This window comes from Ailuropoda melanoleuca, chromosome 6, assembly GCF_002007445.2.
Source record: "Ailuropoda melanoleuca isolate Jingjing chromosome 6, ASM200744v2, whole genome shotgun sequence".
Taxonomy (NCBI): domain Eukaryota; kingdom Metazoa; phylum Chordata; class Mammalia; order Carnivora; family Ursidae; genus Ailuropoda; species Ailuropoda melanoleuca.
This window is the reverse complement of record NC_048223.1, coordinates 125,646,252-125,666,632: the sequence shown is the minus strand read 5'-3', so window position 1 is coordinate 125,666,632 and position 20,381 is coordinate 125,646,252. Positions and strand designations below refer to the sequence as shown.

The window sequence follows — 20,381 nt, the reverse complement described above, 5'->3', positions numbered from 1 at the left end:
CACGTCCTCCCTGTGTGGCTCTGACCTCCCCCCCCCCACACCCCCGAAGCTGGCACCTCGGGCGGTCATCTGTAGAAGATGTGCTTGGGACCATGGCTGATTGCACACTGAACACGACTTCGCATCTGCAAAGCGGGCCTGTTTCTTCAACAGGTGTTTTGCACCTGAACGAGGACTTGATCGGCATGCTATCTCTTTAGGAGTAAAAGGTTCCCAAAGACAAGGAACAGTTTAAAGCAGGACTTGGTAAACTTGTTCTGTGAACGGCCAGATGATAAGTATTTTAGGCTCTCTGTCTCCCTGCTCAGCTCAGCCTTCGTCGCATGAAAACAGCCAGAGACAATGCAGAGAAGAGTGAGCAGGGTGTGTTCTAAGAAAACCCGATTTACAAACAGGGCAGTGGGCCACGGTTTGCCAAGCACCGGTTCAAAGCCGCATGTCGCTGGGATGTGCCCGCACAGAGGGAAGGTCTTGGGTTTGACACCAAGGATGCTGCCGTCGCACACCTTCAAGGAGACGTTCATTGTCATTAACTGGCCTTTGTGAGGAAACTAAAAAGGAAACCAAGTACAAACTGGTGCAAACTGTGGACATGTTTCCTGTAAAATCTAGCAACTTGAAGTCTACAGAGCGCTCTTCTCAGTCTTTCTGAGACACGTGCAGATGGAGCCCCAGGCCTGGCTCTCTGACACGTGCCCCCCCCCCAGCGTCCCGGCTGCACCCCGGGATCACTCCATGCCCCACCGCTTCCGACACGGTCGGAACAGGGTCCTGCCTGCTGCTCCAGGTCCGCCTGACCACCTCGCCCGCCGCCTGCTCGGCCACTGCTCTTCTCTCTGGCATCTCTGTGGGATTCGACCCTCCTCAGGCTTTGAATGAGACCTGCGGGCGGCCTCTGCCTCGAGAAGCCCACACGATCCCCTGCCATGTCTTCCACAGCAACAGTGTCTGAGTGAGGCTCACTGCAGGGAGTCTGAGCACCCCTCTACCAACCCCGGCAGGGCTGCCGTGCCGCCTCCCCCCTGCAAGAGCCTGGGGCTTCACTTCCACCCATCCTTTCTGGACCGGGGTGTTGGGGTGGGGGCAGTGCAGAAGGGCAGAAGGGCAGAAAGCCAGCTCCATCAGGCTCAGGGGATTTCTGTGGTCGGGAGGATGCCGCCTCCATATCCCATCATCTATTCGGCACAGGGAGACCTGCATTCAAGGAAACACAGTGGAGCATGCAGAGAAGAAATGTGACCTGTCCAACATCCGGGTGCTGTGAGCCCCACTCCTCGCCTGATGGTTTCCGTTTTCCTGGTAAAATGATCTCACAGCTATGGGAGCAATGCAAGCATTGGGTGCGCGGGGGCCGAGGAGGGAGCCAGCCGTGGACCAGGAGGTGGAGATGGCCAGCAAGAACCACCTCACTCCAGCTGTTGGGAAGGCCCAGAAGACCCTCGACCATCCTACCTCTGACCACAAAGGGCTGCTGATGTCCCTCAAGAGGCAACCTTGAATCTTGGGTGGATGTACTAGTATGGATTGGACATAACAAAGGGAAGGGAGGCTGGCAGAAGCAGGGCTCTGGCCAAGGAGGGACAGAAGCCACTCTTGGGTCCCACGCTTGCAGAGTACCCACTGGGTGTGGAAACGGGCCCCACTGGGCCATTTGTCCTCCAATTCCTTCTTGACTGAGCAGAGCCTCTAAAAATTGAAGAATTGGGACTTTTTTTTTTTTTAATCTGAGGCAATTTGAGTTCCTCCCAGCCGTGACAGGTGTAGCTCCAGCACCAGGACACCATGAGGGAACCAATGTCCCTGTGTCCCAGCACCAGGGCTGGCAGGGGTGGGGGTAGGGCAGTTAGAACTAGGCTAGAATTTTGGTTCCAGTGTCAACGATGTGATCTTGCATCACATATGGAACCACTCTGAGCCTCAGCTTCCTCGAGCACGCAGGGAGCAATCATCCTACCTCTAGAGGCTGGTGTGAGGATGAAATGGGAGGATGCAGCTGGAGCCCACCAGCCTCGGCACACTCTGACCGCTGCTCCTGTTGTCCTTGCTGTCATCATTATTAGGGCCTGAGCGAGCCCTGCCCTGCCCAAAAGGCTCTGACACGATTTGTGTCCTTGTCTTCCAGCTGAGCCCAGATGCCTCCCCTTGACCCCCACGCATACCCACTGCCCGTGGATCAGGGGAGGGGTGGGCAGGGCTGCATTTAATTGCAACGACCAGTGTTTTATGGGGTAGGGTGAGAAGTAGGTACGTTTCTTTTCTGGAAGACACAGGGGCTGCTGCTGAGTACAGCAGGTGCTTGTGGCCCCTTCTTCCAGGACCCCAGGGTCTGCACTCCTCACTCCCTATGCATCTGGAGAAGCTGGGCTGGGAGGTTTTGTCCAGGGAGCGATGCCCACCACCCCACCCCACCCCAGCCCCAGCACAGGCAAGGTGAAGGCCAGCAGGGAGGGAGCTGGGGTCTGGCAGTCGCCTATGGATTAAGAAGTCAGAGGATGTCCAAGTCTTCTGTTTCTATGACTTTGGCTGGATCAGAAAAATTGACAAAATGGTTTATGTCTTTTCTATGGGGTTTTTATTTTTAAATCCATTTTTTTTAAACAGGATGATACTATATTGCTTTTCCAAGTATTCTGAGATGCTTGCAAGTTTCCAGAGGAGCTAAGACAGGAAAGGCTCCTACCAGACTGCTTTTTATTGCCACATTTCTCAGAGCATGACAGGGGCAGCTGCCTGTCTGTCTGTCTGCTCAAGGGAGGCTGGCTGCAGAGCTTGCCGCTTGGCTCCCGGCACGTACGACTGAGGAAGGCAGCCCCAGCAAAGAAAGCATCCAAGGGCAAGAAATGCACCCTTAATTCTATTCCTCGATTATCCCCCCATAAGCCTGACCAGCACCTGGCTGGGCTGGGCAGGGGGGCTGCGCTGGCAGCCACTACGGAGCCGTGGGCAGTTTGGTGGGCAGGACGTGTCTCAGGATGTGGTGGAAACCGCTCATCTCTGGCCGAGGATGGCTGCGTTGGAACAGGGGAAACCTGTCCTTGAGGAGGGGGACACCTCCGTCCCCGATGCCACAGCCCTGCCTCCTCCCCTGGCTGTGCTTCTCCCCTGGGCCCGGCAACAAGCACGCACAGACCTAAAGGCTCCCAGCAGAGCGCGGAACAGGAAGGATGTGCGGCGAGCCAGACAGGTTTCTGTCATTTTGAAGTATAAGTTGTGTGAGCGGTAAAAGAGGAAGGCTTTCACTTAGTACGAAACTTTGAGCTCTCACAAGTGTTTGCTTCTCAGAAAGACTTAAGAGTGGCGTTAAGACTTGGGAAGAGACGCCTGACGACGCATCTGAAATTCTTGCTGCTTGCTCTGTGATGAGTCACAAGCCCTGAAGCGATCAAGCACGGCTCGAGGGCTCTGACCGGCATGACAGGTCCTCCGGTGCAGCCGGCAGGAGGGCACCCTGGTCCCCAAGCCTGCTCCCCGGGAGCAGCTCCCGCTGGGCTGGCCGCCCTGGGTCCCCACATGCCGAGTGCTCAGACCAGAGCCCAGAGGTTGTGTTCCCTTGGTTTTGCCAGGTTTGCACCTTGCTGGGGGAGGCACTGATGCACGCAGCCCAGCCACAGCGGGCATGGGGGGGCCAGCATGGAGTGCAGTCAGAGCCCCTTTCTGGGGGACTCTCAGTCTCTTACAAGCCTCCAACCACATGAACAAGAGAAGGAAGAGCTCTGCTGTGTAAATTAAGCATAGTGGCTAAAAGCACAGACTTGGAGGCAGACCAGTGGGCTTCAAACTCCATCAGGGGCTGGAGTCGCCACTGCTAGTGTGTGACGTGTCCCTTTCCCCCATCTGTAAAATGAGGATGACCACAGTGCCTCCTTTGTAGTGTGAAGCCAGTTCATATTTGCAAAACACTCGGAAAGGCCCCTGGCATATGGGAAAGCACTAAATAGTGTTTGCTAAGTGAGCTAAACGTGTGAAAAAAAGAAGTGAGTTCAACAGGAAGAGCAACAGAGAACTGTAGAGAACGGCAGACAGATGGAATTGGGCCGAAAAAGAACCCAAAATGGTGCCCTACATTGGACACCTGGCTCCTTAGGAAGGAGAGAAAAGTGTTGTGCGATGTGAGAAGCGGAGTACTTTCCACAGCGCGCCTTTCGTTTGCCGGAAACCATGTGCGCCCTCACCCCCTTCATGCCAAGGGTTGGGATTTAGATCAGAAACCTCACTGCCTCTTTTTGTCACACTGTTGCTTCCCTCCGAAAAACAGGAAAGGGGGCCTTGAGTCATCTGCTGTGCCCGACATCTCCAGCGTCCAGGGGCAGTCAAGGTTAGGACCCACCAAGGCTCCCATGGACCACCGCGGTGGCACTGTGGTCTGTGGTGCCTGGCCTCGGCCCCACGATGCTAAGACTCGTGAACATGGCTCATGAACAGCATATCTCAGGCCTGCCACAGGGCTCTCAGTGCCAGAGAATTTGCATCATTACATACCGCAAGCCACTCTTTCACCATCATCTTGATCCCAGGCCCCACTCAGAAACTTCCACAAACTCTTAGCAAAAGCCCAGTTCTGCCCTTTATCGAGGGCAAAGCTTCCTGTCCCAGACCGCCATTCCAGGCTTTTGGAGGCTGGGCACCTTTCCAGCTTCTCCTGTGATTTCTCTTCTGTCCAAGGCATGGCTATGTCTGCAGGGGCTCTGGCCTGCCATTCGAATTCTGGCCTCCCAGCCTTTGCTGGGTGAGCCCTTTCTCCCCACCTCCTCCCCTGACTGTCTCCAGCTTACCTTTCTTGGCCAAGACCAGTGACCACTCCTTTAAGAGGTAAGTCTTTGCTAACAGTTTCAGATCTCAGGAAACCATAGCAACTCTCTCCGATGACTTTGACTTTGGACTGGACTTAGGCTCCAGCTCTGCCTTAGGACATCATGAGTACTGTTGCCCTGTGCATTACCTAACCCTCTGTGTATGGTGTATGGCTGCAGGTGTGGCCTCTACGGCAGCCAAAGTTGAGTCCCATGGGCCTCTGGGTGGCTCTTCTGTTGCCCTACCACATTAAGGCTAGATTGTGTTCACAGCAGGTGAGTAGGGCGTTTGGTGATGAAGCAAACTCATGAAGGCTTACTCACCCTTACTGGCAGAAGGACTTCCGAGGGGGCTGAGGTCCTTCCAATCCCACTTCCCCAGCAGGTGTCACATACATCTTACTCACCCTGCCTGTGAGCCTGTCACAGTTGGACAATGTGATGCAAAGACACCCACCTCCCCTTCTCCAAGGCGACCCACTTACCATGGTCCGGACGCCATATTGCTTTTCCACTTTCTCCTTCAGCTGTTTGAAACAGGCTTCCATTCTCTCATGAAATGGCCTCAGTGCTTCTGTGACTTTGTCTCCATGAATCCTGATCCCTTCAGCCAAAAATGGAATCTGAAAAACGTAGCAGTCAACACTCCTTATTTCCTGGTTAATGGCCTAGAGAGGCGGGCGCACCAGGCAGAAAGTGGCACTTTGTGCAAAATGCAACTGCTTTGTTTCCAAATCAAACCGTGAATCAAAGTCATCAGCAGGCACATTACCCCCAAAGACTAAAATGTTCAAATTAAAATCATTTGTGTTTTAAATTGGACACGTTTAGTGCAGTGCTCAGCACAAGATGGCCACTCAGTGACTTTGCCTGACTCCCATCGGCCGACCAATCCCAGAATAGACTCATCAGCGCTTTCCACATGAATTTGGGAAGAATTGCATTTGAATCTGTTTAGCTGTAACTTGATCTACTCGCATAGGGTCATGTCACAGAGCAAAGATTTTTTTTTAGCCCAGAATATTGCCTTTATAGGCAATTGAGAACCCTATTCTAAAACTTAAAAATCTAATTATATGTTTTCTATAGTCCTGAAGATCTTCTTATTTGGAAAGGAAAACCAAATTTATTCTTCCTTAAAACTAAAAATAATCACTTCTCTGCCAACACTGCTGTCACAAAATATCCATGCCAACACTTCACTTCCAAGCGCGGAGATGTAGTTGACCTTTAAAAGCGTCGCAGGGAGACATTTTCATTCCCCAGCCCCAGAGACCCTCTAAGAATCACTGCTGGTGGGGGGTGGAGGGGGCTCTAAGGAGGGCTTTCTTTCCCCATCTTCTGCTTTCTCCCAACGCTCGGACCAGGAGTTAGACATTCTTCAATGCAATCAAGCTAAGAGGCTTCCTCTTAATAATTTATAATTAAATCAAAATACTGATTAAAAACAGATTTCCCTAATATGACAGAACACCAACCTAAATGAGCAGATTTATTAGGAAGCAGGATAATAAGTACACAATTGAATTTCATGTGAATAAATTCGAGAAATCTTATCAAGATGAATCAATGCATAAAATGTATTTGGTTGCCATTTAGAGCACGCAGCTGTTGCCTCTTGTGGTCTCCAGGGAAAGAAAGAAGTGAGGGCTCCCATGTCACAGCCCACCCAGCAGCTCACCCAGCCTGCCCTCGGGCTACACGGGCACAAAGCTGGTTTTGCTGACATTTGGGCCTACCCCTAAGGTTCGGGCCAGGCATCCCCTCTCGGCTGGTTACCCCCGAAAGGACAGTGTGCATGCAGGTGAGCCTTCACAATGGATGAGGCGTTTTAATATTCCATATGAATTATTCTTGCAGATGGTAGCTTCCCCGGAGCTAGCCCCAGTATTGTCAAGTTCAACAGTAGAAAATGCTCACATTAATCCTTCTGATTCCTGAGTTCTGCCTTGGGGCATGGCACAGGCAGGCTGGGGACAACTTTTGGTGGGACGGTAAATGTGTTGGATCTATCTGGGTACGGAGGCGAGTATGGGGGTGCTGTCTCAAGGTTAAGACACAGCCACTTGAGATCCTGCAAGCATTTTTCTGTAGAATGGACCTTTTTCAAATATACAAAATGCAGTCTACATGTCTCTGCATTTTTTTTTGTTGTTGGTTTGATTAAAAACCTTAATTAGCCAGATTCTTTGACCTCAAAGAAACTACTTGCTGGACTAAAGTTAAGACCATTTGGTTTAGGTCCCTGGGGTTGCATGAATTGCAATTTGGCAGGCAAAATTTATGGGGTATGAGAACTGATCACTTCAACAGGTCCCTGACATTGTCTGATACAACCTTCTTCTGGGTTGGGATCTGGTTTCTGTTCTATGTCTCGCTGGGGCTGAGCCACAGCTCTGCATGAAAATATGCTCTGTGCAAACACTCCCACAAATTGGGTGCTTAACACAAGCCACGGAATGAGGTCTGCAGTGATCTCTGGGGACCCTGGGTTCAGTGAGTTCCAACCTGGATGAGAATCAGAATCTCCCAGGCAGGTTCCTGAACCCCACCCCAGGAGCCCTGATTTGCTTTGGGGTAGATCCCAGGAATCTGCATTTCTTAAAAGTTGCCCGGAGCCCCGAGCGGGGAGGGGGAGCAGACATCTCCAAAGTCACACCTTGGGTTGTTCGAAGTGAGCACACAGCCTGCTCTCCAAAGACGCCCTTCCGAACAGCGGTGCTGCACGTGAAGATCGCTCCTGTGTGTCCCCTGCCCAAACTCATGGCCCGCCAGCAGCACAGAGCATTAGGAAGCAGCGCTCAGCACTCTAGGGGCACCACCCCCGGTGACAATGGTCACGCCTGTCATCAGTTGGGGATGGCGAATGAGTTTGGTCTTTATCTTTGTGCATTTCAAAAGAGGCACAGGCATACAACCCAGCGGTGTCCTATGAGGCTGTAGGATTCATCTCTGGGCGCTGGCGGGGACGCTCAATAAAACAGCTGCATTTAGGCAAGGATGGAGCTGTGCCTTTGAGGACGGGGCTGGGGCTCACTCTGACCTGGTGTCAGCTGTGAACTCAGAAGGGGCCCCACGCGCCTGCAGCCACTGGCTCCCAGCTGGGGGGAGCAGGTCAGCACCGCCCGGGGTTTGGGGATGACAAGAGCAGAGCCAAGAGCTGCCTGGGACTTAACAACCCGCCGTCACAAATGATTTCAGCACCAAGATGTGCTTATTGCACATTAGTGATGGAAACTCTGCCAACGAGTCCTTGGGATTCCCCAGAGAAAGCCTCACTCTGCCCTGATGGAGTTTCCAGAAAAAAAACAAACCAAACAAACAAACGAAAACATAAGACAGCATCCCGATAACCCCAAACTTCTTATTTTTAATGACCGCATGACTCTATCACTGATACTAAAATATGGGTTTCCAAACATTTGCAAATGAAAGCGAAATCACAGGTAATGTTTTGAATATGTATTTTTCATCACTCTATGACTTAATGAAGTTGCTAGAAAATGGATTCTTTCTTTCAGCTTTCCTGCGAGCTGCTTTAAAATTCATCCTTTAATATAGTTATTAGGGGTGATGACATAGTGCTGACATCAAGTTCTCTCTGGGGAACAAATTATTTTTCTCTGTAGGACTTGAAACTCTTAAAATCCAATTTGCTGTAAAAGCTTACAAGAAAAAAAAAATCAATACAACTTTTGCAGACCAAACTAGTTTTTGTGTGGCAATGATTTTATAGCCTTCAATGGAGTTTGAATTTTGTACCCTTTGGTTTCTACATCTAAAATGGAATCATACCGAATCTTGAACCCTCTCTCTTTTTGGAAACAGAGGGAGATGGTCTACATGAGGCTCTCATGCCATGCAGAGAACGGTCCATGGCCAGTGAGGTCCCTGGAGCCAGCCCCCAGGGTTTGTTATCACAGAATAATCCTAACGCAAACAGATGTCTACAGGTTTGTGGCGAAGTCACACCCATTAGGATGGTGATTGTAAAAAAAAAAACCAAAAAACAAACCAAAACAAAACCAGAAAATGACAAGTGTTGACAAGGAGTTGGAGGATGCAGCTCCTCAAAAAATTAAAAAATAGAATTACCGTTTGATCCAGAAATCCCACTTCTGGGAATGCACCCAAAAGAACTGAAAGCAGGAGAACGAACAGACACGTGTGTAGCCATGTTCGCAGCCAAAGAGTGGAAGGAACCGAAGCGTCCACAGATGGATGAGTGGACAAACAGAATGTGGTCCGTCCACACAATGGAGTCTTAATCAGCCCAACAAGGGAGGAAATTCTGACTCAGGCTACAGCACAATGAACCCTGAAGACACTGTCCTCAGTGAACTAAACCTGTCACAAAAGCCCTATGACTTTACCGTATGACTACTTTCGTGAAGTACCTAGAACAAATACCCATGACTCGACGTACATGAAGTACCTGGAACGATCAAGTTCATAGACACAGACGGTAGAATGGTGGTTTCCAAGCATGGGGTGAGTGGAGAGTTAGTGCAGAGATTTTTGGTAAGCTGGAAAAGTTCTGGAGATGGATGGGGGATGGTTGCACGGCAATGTGAATGTGCTCATTGCCCCCGCACCGTACTCCAAATCGGTTAAGATGCTACATTTTATGTGATGTCTACCTTCGTACCATGAAATATACATAGATTGGAAGTGGGCTTGAAACCAAAGCTCAGCCCCACTCCACCTACGAGGTCACACGGGTCAATGTGCTGATGATGGAGAAGCCACTGAGTGGAGGCTCTGGGAAGGCCAGGGTCAAAGTGCCCACGGAGACGTCTCCTCAGAGGAACAGCCTCACTTGCGTCAGGGCCCCAGGTGGCAGCCTGAGACTGCCTCCCCCTCCGCCCGCCCCCTTCCCTGGCTCAGCAGAGTGGCCTGGAGTCCAGCCGCCAGGCACAGGGTGACCCCGGCTTCGCCCTCCCTCAGGTCTCTGTGCTCAGCCTGCTGTGTGGGGATTAGATCAGACAGCACCCTCTTCACCTCCCACACGAGAAAACAAAGTCCAAAACAGTGAGCTGTCCTCCGTACAGAGCAAGTATAGGCAGGGCTCCACAAGAACCGGGTCTGGGTATCCCCTCCACCACCAGGCTCACAGAGGCTCTAAGACACAGACGTGTGAACCAAAGAAGTCACTTCCAACTGGATACAAGACACCCTCCAAACCAGGTCCTCCTAACACCAGGTCCCTCTAAGGTAAGACCTGGCAGCCTCAGGAGCACGAGTAGAGAAGCACCATAATACATGGAATTACAGCTGGGAAAACACAGATGTGGACTCCCCAACCCTGGCCGCCACCACGGAGAACGTGAGGGGTGGGTGCTCTGCAGTGGCCCACCAACACCTCCCACACGGATAGCACTGGCCTGAGCGCCTTTCCTGGGACAGGCTGGAGCCAAGCTCTTAAAGACATCACCATTCTCACCTTGCCTCTGATGTTCTGTCAATACCAGACAGAGATCTGCCAGCAGAGACAGACCAGGCTCATAGACAAGAGAGGGTTCAACTTCATGACCGCAGCCAGGAGCTGAGTTCATCATGGCATTGGGGGGGTATGTATCTGGGGACACACGTGGCTACAGGCACTGTGGCAGATGTCCCAGGCGGACGTGGGTCTAGCCTCAGATGCGGGCCTCCTCGCTCCAGCCCCAGAAGGCTGCCATCACACGCTTACCTGCCATGCGATGAGATCCTTGAGCTTCTCAATCTTTTCATGGGCCTCTGGGTGCTCCTGCAGGTACCGCTCTGTAAAGAAGGCCTGGTGGAGACAGGAAGGGCCACTCAGTACACTGCTTACCCTGCCCCATTTCTGCACACTGACTGTGCACCAGCCCCGCGGGATAGAGCCATGCGTAAAACAGACCCACCCCCCGGGGATGGACCGTCCCCAGCACTCAGGGCTCAGGGTCTGATTAGGTCAAACAACAAATGAAGTGAACGGGCAGCCAGGAGGGGCATTTTGGGTAGCACCTCTGTCTTTGGGATCCAGCAAAGCCGCAGCTGACCTGGATGCCTCAGTCTGCTGGGGGGCAGCCCCCCAGCTGCTCACACGCCCCCGACCCCCACCCTGCACCCACCCCGGGGCCTGTCCTACACCTAAAGGCGTCCTACACCTAAAGGCTTCCTACAGCTAGAACTACCTCTCCGTCCAGGGCAACGACTCCTCTTGGCCCGTTCTCCACCTCAGCTCTTACTCTGTCTGGATAAGGGGTCAGCAAACTTTTCCGTGAAGGGCCTCAACACTGCCACTGTTCTATCAGGAAAACTAAGTAATGAATGGCCGTGGCCGAGCTCCAAACTCGATATCAAAAAGAGAGAGCAGACCGTAGTGCTGACCACTGGTCTAGACCACACCCCACGCCCTTCCACTTCTGCCCATTCCTACCGAGAGATTTTCCGGGGAGATCAGCTGGCCTTCTCCCCTGTAGCTGCCATGCCTACCTATCCCAAATGTTCTAATTCTTTTGTCTTTCACTAAAACTGTGTCTCTTGGCCTTTCATGACCTCAGGACTCTTGAGAGCCACCCACGGGCAGTGCTGCAGAGCTCCGTCAGCCCAATCTGGGGGGGCAACGCCCAGGGGAGCCATGCCTAGGGTCGGGCCTTGACCTTCCACAGCTGGCAGGGGCCACCTCTAGGAGCTCCCAGCCTTGGCTCAGTTAGTCTGGGATCAACCAGTGAGACCAGGGTAGTTTCTGGGCTGGGAGATACGTGTCTGGAAACAGTCTGTCCCAGGACAGGGCTTTACCACTGGCAGGTCACCTGCCTTCTCATAATTCGCGAAGCCTCCCATGACGGCAGGGTCCACGATGCCATTCAGGAGCATGGACAGGGGGTTGATGGGGAGGCTGGGGTCGTCCAGGTGCTGCTGTACCATGCTGTTCATCTTGTCGTTGGTCAGCTGCATGGTCTCGATGGCATTCTCCAGGGGGCTGATCTCCACCTGCGGGGAAGGAAGATGTGACTCCAGGCCAGCACAGGGTCTCCTGCTGACTCTCTGGCCTGTGGGACCCTGCCAGAGGAGGGGCATTTCCAAGTGCAGCCAGGTTTCCTAGTCCTCCACTGCACCTTTCTTCTCAGGGGGGTTTTCGGGGCCACAGAGCCACATCCAGGGGTGATCTCAACACATGATCATTTTGGTCCTCCCAAAGGAGGTAGGAGGGGTCTCTACCCATGCCTGGGAACCCTAGGCTGTTGGTAGCAAGAGGGGGCAAGGGACGAAGCAGAGCAGCTTGCTTTTTTCCTGCTGCAGCCTCTGGGGGTTTGTCTGCCAGGCTGAGGGAAGCAGGGGGAGCAGGGACTTGAGAACGGACAACTCTGCTCATGGTTGGTCCCAGATTCTAGAGGGATGCTTGGACTCACTCTGGGGGAAGTGCCTGGTAGCACCTCAGAGTCACTATGGAGGAGGCCCCCTGCTTGCTCACCCCGTGCGGCCTGGGAGCTGATGGACAGGCTGTCACACACAGAAAAGTGACCACCCTGCTGCCCCTGGCCAGCCCTGTGCCCACACACACAGCGTGTACTGCAGGACTGCTGCTCCCACGCGGTCCCACGCGGTCCCTGGAGGGCTCAAGCCTGGAAGGCAGCATCCCAGGCACGCGCCTTCGCCAGACCCGCCCTCCGGGCCATATTCCATTCTGACTGACGGCTAACTCCCTGCTGCTGATCCCATTTGCCTCAACAAAGAATAATTTCCTCTTTTCATCCAACAACAGGGCTAGCTGCCACCCTTTGGCCATTCCATGGCAGCCTGTCCTTGGAGGCATGCACAAGGCAAGGGTGGGCGGGATGGGTGTCAGAGCAACTCTCGGTTATGCGCTCTGGGATTATTCGGCTTCTGGCCTCTTAGTTTGTTAAAAATGGCAAACAGCACCCGTGGCAGAACCACATCTTCACAGAGTCAGGGCTCACCCCTCTTCACCGCTGAGCTCTTAAGCTCCTTCCTCTCGAAAGCTGGCTGGCTCACAAAATCCCAGATTACTGAGGGCTTTGGGCAGAGGCTCATTAGGAAGATTAGTGCCTGTTTACGCAAAGTCCCCCCATCCCATCCTCTCAGGCACGTACATCACCAGCTCATAAAGCTTGTGTTTCTGCCACCTGCCACATACCTTCTGAGGCCTCCATCCATCAGGCCTGCCTGGGTGCTAGGGGGGCACCGAGCAGGCGCTCCCAGAGCAGAAAATGCAAGCGACCAAGGCAGGGACAGGAACAGAGACCCAGGGCTTCAGAGAAGAAGGAGGGGGCACCTGGGATGGGGGGTGGGCAGGGATGTTGGCCCTGAGCTCAGATGGGCATGGATGACAGACAAGACAGGAAACAGGGCTGGGAAGAGAGGTTCCAGCCAGGTTCTGGAACCAAATCAGGAGTTTCCAGGGGGACTCACTGAAAACTAAATGGGAGGCACCACCCCTTGGATAAGATCCTTCTGGATGAACACAAAAGGCATTGAGACGCACGAATCAACATACACATTTCAATCAGATCTCTTTATACCACTCCCTCGCACTTCTGTGTGTTCAGGAAGAATCTGCCACGGGCTCTGGTTCACGTAGATGAAACTGTCCCATAGCTCAACACAAGGCAAAGCAAAGTTTAGCTAATGAGATGCAAGTCATTATTTCTTTAAAAAAGTGCCAGTGAGGGGTCTATTCTCAAGCTATTTTTACTTGAAATGAGCAAGTACTATTAATCAAGTTGTTTGTCATGTAAATGGCAATAAAAGCATCAGGAAGAAAGATCTTAAAAAGTGTATGTAAATTGGAACTTGTCTTAAACTTTTCATTTAGTTAACAGAAAGAGCTGTCAAAACAGCACGGCGATGACTAGATTTAAATATTTTGTAAGAAGAAAGGAAATCTTAATTCTGGTTTTCTTGTCAGCCAGTGCGGTTCTGATTACACAGCATTTCTATGACAATATTCGTGAACTGGGAGAGTCTATGCCCCAGGGAACGTGCAGGGTGATGAGGGGTTAAGTCTTGTCTGACCTGGGGTCCCAGTGCCCACGCCACACCCTGTAACAGAGGGGAACACGCAATCCCTTCTGGCGGGTATACTTACCATGAATACGGATTTGACCTCAAACCACCTTAAAATTCCAGGTAATTTGTACGCCGTGGTGTATATGGTTCTCTCGATCCACATGTTCTGCAAAGGGGACACACACATGGTACTCAGCAGAAGGACGTCAGCAGGTGGACAGCTTCTGCCCTAGTGGGGACTGACCACTCTCTGGGAGGCAGGTTTTCTAGGACATCTCCCTGGGAAGAGTCGCATGTGGCCCTTTTGTGTGCCATCCCTCGCATGCCGTGCTCTGCCTGTGAGTCAGATGGTCACACAAGACACAGCAGTGTCCCCTGCTTTTGCTGGCCAGTGGTGCCAGCCTCCTGGCATTCGGCAAAGAAAATACAACAGGAGAGTCAGGGAGAATTCCATACATCAAAACAAGGGAAGCTCCCTCTGAGCAAAGAGACCGAAGAGGCTCCAAGAAGTTCTACGTTGGCCTGACTTTGGGTTCAACAGACACCCAAAGGTGGAAAGGCATTGAGGAAAACCGGGTTTTGTAAAACGTGACCACTCCCATTCTGATACGGATCAATCAGTATTTTAGGCTTCAATTTGTTTCTTGCACAACTGATCTCTATTCACATTAGAAAATAAAGATGGGGAAAAATCCCCACCACCCAGAGATGGTAACTTAAACATTGCAGTATCTCTTGTTCAAGACTTCTTACTAAGCATTAAAAGCACGTAGATGCATATGTTCAATAAAACACCATTTTGTAATCCATATTCTTCATAGAGTAGTATAATATGTGTGGTGGGAAACTGCTTCAAGCCCATGAGCGTCACCCCTCTGCGCCTCTTTCAGGCTGCAGGGAAGCCGTGGCAAGCTAACAAGCAATGGCTCTTCCCCCATCTGCTCCTGCCTGGTGCTGACTTCCGGCCACCGTCTCCCTGTCCCAGGTCATAACTAGGCCGGGCAGGTGTCGGGAGTGGTCCGGGCACAGTGGACCATCAGCAAGTCCAGGGAGCCGCACTGGATCTTAGAGAAGCATCCATCCTCCAGCTCTGAGACTCCAGAGGGGAGAAGGAAGGGGGACCCGGCCGAGGCCTCCTGTCTCCCCAGCTAGGAGGCTCCCCCAGGTGCTTGCCCTAGAAAACAGCAGTGTGCCCTTTCAGAGCATCAGGACCGCACCTGCCGGGTCTCCCCAGAGACCAACACAGCCTGGGCAGGGGCCTTGGGCTCCTTCAAGGGCTTTCTGGACAACCAGTACGGGCTAACTCAGACACTATTTGTCTCCCCCCTCCTCAGCCGCCCTTCGGCCCAGAGCGTCATCCCTTGCTGAGTGGCCATGCTGAGTGCTCGGCCTGGCAGGGCAGCCTCCCCAGCGTCCTGCCCGCAGAGCCAGGCCACCTGCAGCAGGGCCGAGCCCGGCTTCCCATTGCTGCAAAAAGCCCCATGCTTATCTGGAAGCTTTAGGCTTTGTCAGGCGTGTGAAGGACTAAATCCTGAGGCTTCTGAAAGCCTCATCCAAGTGCGAGGGCCTAACGGGGCCATTAGGGGATTTCAGGGCCATTTAGAAGAAGCACAGCCTTGGAGGCTTAGTGCAGCCCCAAATGTCAGGGGTCTCGGTTATTCTTAGCTCTGCCCCAACTGGCTGCACCCCCCGTCAGCAATTTGCTTGACCTCCTTGCGTCTCTTTCTTTATGGTATGAGAATATACACAGCTGCTGGATGTGAGACGTGTGCAGGAAATTCAAGGACTCCCTATAAATCCCACAGTCCAGAGACGCTATATAAACGGTTGCATTGTTGCCACAAGGGCCCCACAAGAGACCACTCAGAAAGCCGCCCCCTTAGGGCTGGTCTCTTGTCCCTAGAGACCACATCGCAGTGACCAGTTACCAAGTAGGGTATCCTGGGATGCTGGAATTAACCAAGAAATAGGGTCTTCGTTTTGAGATAAGCGGTGTGGGAAGTGGGAATGACTAGAGTTCCCAGAATTACAAGCTTGTAGCAGACTCCTAGGAAATGGCTCAGGTGGGAAGGGCCTTCCTGAGCTGGGGAGGGGGCCTCTCAGGCATCACCCCGAGGATCAGAAGACGGTAGGAAATGGAGGGCTTCAAGGGGAGGCTGGACAAGAGCACTGTGGCCGGAATTGCCCCCAACTTCACTCTGGGTCAGGTCACCTTTGACCTTCTGTACCCCCAGACACCTCCTGACTACGGGCAACGGGATGCAGTCCCCAGCAGAGCAGCTGGTCCTCCCTGGGGGTCCCTGCGGCTAATGGGTCCTGGAAATACGGGCCTATGTAGGGATTCCCAGAGGACGTTTGCGGGGCAGGAGGGAAAATGTTAACATTTAAAAAAGCTGTGCTTTATTTCAAAGAATTGATTTATTCTTTGCAAATGGAAACCATTAAACCAGCTGTATGTATATTTTTTAAAAAGCTGCAAAAATTTGTTAATATTTCCATGACTCTAATGCAGGGGACAATGTATGATCACCTTTTTGGCTGGCTGTCACAACTGGGGAGGTGCTACTGGCATCTAATGAGTAGAGGGGTCAGGGACGCTGTTCAATATCCTTGGAGGCAGAGGGTGGCTCCATCACAGAGAATTACCCAGCCCAGGACTCCGTGGCACCCAGGAGCACCTGCTCTGAGGCCTGTGCCCCAGGGAAATTCAGGCGCTGGGCAGGGAGTGTTTGGGTCTCTTCCCTGCTCACCTATGACTGCTTGTCATCGGCAGATAGCCACGTAACGTGCTCGATCCCTCTGTGCGCCTATTTGCGTTAGAGACACACAGAGTGCTCAGGGGCCTGGGGCCCAGAAGAAAACTCAGGGAAGCCAAGGAGGGAAGCGAGTATGCCAGGAGGGTAAAAAGCAGGGTCATAGCACTTGTCCCGTTCCGCTAGCATCGTACGGCCTTAGCGACACCATCTGTGAGATATTCATCCTTTTGCTACATTTGAAGGGGTTAGGATTTGGTATTTGGATTTCTGCACACAAGGCATAAGGGCATCTAATACAGCACTGTGGTGGCCTCTGAGGCCAGTTTTCCACAGGCAGTTTTGTTGGTAGTGGAATGAGTTCTTTGGGGGGTTTTAGGTTGTTGGGTTTTTTTTACCGCAAATTCATTGTCTGGGTTTTTCTCTCCCTTGCGGATCGGCCGAGAATATTCAAATCGCTGGACCTCGTTCACCCTGTAAAAACTGGATAGAGACAGAATCGTTAGACATTCAACCCCCAAAGCAGCCAATATGCTTTTAGATGTGGGGTCTGGCCTCCTGATAGGTCACTGCATCCCTTCAAATATCTCCAACCTTGACCCGGAGCGACAGCTGTGGCTTTCTCTCCCCACCGGCCTCAGAAGACAGAAGTTGGCAGGTGGAGAAATTACCTTGAGTTTTTGCCTCGTCCCTGTCCCTGCAAACCCTCCGGGGAGAAGAGATGCTGAGTAAGAGTGAAGCGGGCAAAAGTGATCTATAGTTTCTTGGATATAGGTCCTTTACGTCTCTGGTTAAGTTAATTCCAAGGTAACGTATGGTTTTTGGTGCTATTGTAAATGGGATGGATTCCCTAATTTCTCTTTCTTCAGTCTCGTTATTCGTGTATAGAAATGCAACTGATTTCTGGGCATTGATTTTGTATCCTGCCACCTTACTGAATTGTTCTATAACTTCTAATAGTTTGGGAGTGGATTCCTTTGGGTTTTCCATATAGAGTATCATGTCATCTGCAAAGAGAGACAGTTTGACTTCTTCTTTGCCGATTTGGATACCTTTGATCCCTTTTTGTCTTCTGATTGCTGTTGCAAGGACTTCTAGTACTATGTTGAATAATAGTGGCGAGAGTGGGCATCCTTGTCGTGTTCCTGATCTTAAGGGAAAGGCTTCCAGCTTTTCCCCATTGAGAATAATGCTTGCAGTAGGCTTTTCATAGATGGCTTTTATGAGATTGAGAAATGTACCCTCTATTCCTACACTCTGAAGGGTTTTAATCAGGAAAGGATGCTGTATTTTGTCAAATGCTTTTTCTGCATCAATTGAGAGGATCATATGGTTCTTGAGTCTTTTCTTGTTGATATGATGTATCACATTGATTGATTTGCGAGTGTTGAACCATGCTTGCATCCCAGGTATGAATCCCACTTGGTCATGATGGATAATCCTTTTAATGTACTGTTGGATTCTATTAGCAAGGATCTTGTTGAGGATTTTGGCATCCATATTCATTAGAGAAATCGGTCTGTAATTCTCCTTTTTGAGGGGGTCTTTGCCTGGTTTGGGGATCAAGGTAATATTAGCCTCATAGAATGAGTTTGGTAGCTTTCCTTCTGTTTCTATTTTTTGAAATAGCTTTAGGAGAATAGGTATTATTTCTTCTTTGAATGTTTGGTAGAATTCCCCAGGAAAACCGTCTGGGCCTGGAGTTTTATTATTTGGAAGGTTGTTTATCACTGACTCAATTTCTTCATAGTTAATTGGCCTATTTAAGAAATCTATTTCTTCCTGTTTCAGTCTTGGTAGTTTATAGGTTTCCAGGAAGGCCTCCATCTCTTCCAGATTGTTTAGTTTTTTGGCATATAGCTGTTGATAAAAGTTTCTAATAATCCTTGCAATTTCAATGGTGCTGGTCGTGACCTCTCCCTTTTCAGTCATAATTTTAATAATCTCAGTCCTTTCTCTTTGTTTTTGGACAAGTTTTGCCAGTGGTCTATCAATTTTATGGATTCTCTCAAAGAACCAGCTTCTAGTCCTGTTGATCTGCTCTACTGTGGTTCTGGTCTCTAATTCATTGATTTCTGCTCTAATCTTGGTCAACTCCTTCCTTGTCAGTGGGTTAGGCCTGTCCCTCTGTTGCTGTTCCAGTTTCTTGAGGTGAGAATATAGAAACTGCATTTTAGATTTTTCTATTCTTTTGAGTGAGGCTTGGATGGCTATGTATTTCCCCCTTAGGACTGCCTTTGCAGTATCCCATAGGTTTTGGACCGTTGTGTATTCATTCTCGTTGGTCTCCATAAATTGTTTAATTTGTTTTTTGATTTCCTGGTTTATCGAGTCATTCTTGAGCAGGATGGTTCTTAGCCTCCAAGTGTTTGAGTTTCTTCCAGGTTTTTCCTTGTGGTTGAGTTCCAATTTCAGAGCGTTGTGGTCTGAGAATATGCAGGGGATAATTTCAATCTTTTGGTATTGGCTGAGACCTGTTTTGTGTCCCAGAGCATGATCTATTCTTGAGAATGTTCCATGGGCATTTGAATAGAATGAGTATTCTTTGGTTCTGGGGTGTAGTGTTCTATATATATCTATGAGGTCCAACTCGTCGAGTATGGCATTCAAAGCCTTTGATTCTTTGCTTAGTTTTTGCCAGGGTGTTCTGTCTATTTCTGATAGTGGGGTGTTGAGGTCCCCTACTATTACTGTGTTCTTATCTATATGTCTCTTTATTTTGGTTAAGAGTTGGCTTGTGTATCTTGCTGCTCCCCTGTTGGGGGCATATATATTAATAATTGTCATATCCACTTGTTGAATACTTCCTTTAAGAATAATATAGTGCCCTTCTGTATCTCTCTCTATGGCCTCTAGTTTAAAATCCAGTCTATCTGATATGAGAATTGCTACTCCAGCTTTCTTTTGAGGTCCATTTGCGTGGAAGATGGTACTCCATCCCCTTACTCTAAGTCTGAATGCATCTTTGGGTTCAAAATGAGTCTCTTGTAGACAGCAAATGGATGGGTCATGTCTTTTTATCCAATCTGCAACCCTGTGGCGTTTTATGGGAGAGTTTAAGCCATTTAGATTGATAGAGATTATTGACAGATATGATTTTAATGATGCCATTTCTCTTTAAAGTCTTTGTATCGGTTGTGACTTGCTGCTCTGTATCACTCTTGGGGCCTTTTTACCTTTATAGAGCCCCCCTTAATATCTCCTGTAGGGCTGGTTTCGTGGTTACGAAATTGGTTAATGATTGGCGATTTTGGAACGTCTTTATTTCTCCATCAATTCTGAATGACAGCTTTGCTGGATAAAGGATCCTTGGCTGCATGTTTTTCTCTGAAAGAGCTTTAAAAATGCCCCCCCAAGCCTTTCTCTCATTCCAGGTCTCTGTAGACAGGTCTGACGTAATCCTGATACCTTTGCCTTGGTACGTGAGAAATTTCTTTGCCCTGGCCGCTTTCAATACTGTATCCTTGGATCTAATATTTGCGAATTGCACTATGACATGCCGTGGCGTAGGTTTGTCCTGGTTGAGCTTGGATGGGGTCCTCTCTGCCTCTTGGACACGAATGCTTGTTTCCCTTGCTAGATTAGGGAAGTTTTCAGCTACAATTTGTTCAAATATCTCTTCTAGACCTCTGTTTTTCTCCACCCCTTCAGGGATGCCGATGATTCTGACATTGGATCGTTTCATAGAGTCAGTAATCTCCCGTAATCTACATTCGTGGGCGTGGATTTTTTTAAGACCAGCTTCTATTTTCGTTTTTTCTTCTACTAACCCATCCTCCAATTCGCTAACGCGTTCCTCTGCCTCGGTGACCCTGGCCGTCAGAGCCTCTAGTTTTGACTG

The 20,381-nt window shown here is 50.5% G+C and overlaps 1 protein-coding gene across 1 annotated transcript in view; it reads right to left on the bottom strand.

Moving 5' to 3' along the window:
* The window catches only part of DOCK1 (dedicator of cytokinesis 1), a 468,169-nt gene that overhangs the window by 13,365 nt on the left and 434,423 nt on the right, over nucleotides 1-20,381 (bottom strand). Inside the window, exons 43-47 of the mRNA XM_034663641.1 lie at nucleotides 16,939-17,023; nucleotides 13,867-13,953; nucleotides 11,574-11,750; nucleotides 10,483-10,566; nucleotides 5,276-5,413 (exon numbers count right to left, since the gene is read on the bottom strand). Coding sequence (XP_034519532.1) covers nucleotides 5,276-5,413; nucleotides 10,483-10,566; nucleotides 11,574-11,750; nucleotides 13,867-13,953; nucleotides 16,939-17,023 — 571 coding nt within the window. The remainder of the gene's footprint in view (nucleotides 1-5,275; nucleotides 5,414-10,482; nucleotides 10,567-11,573; nucleotides 11,751-13,866; nucleotides 13,954-16,938; nucleotides 17,024-20,381) is intronic.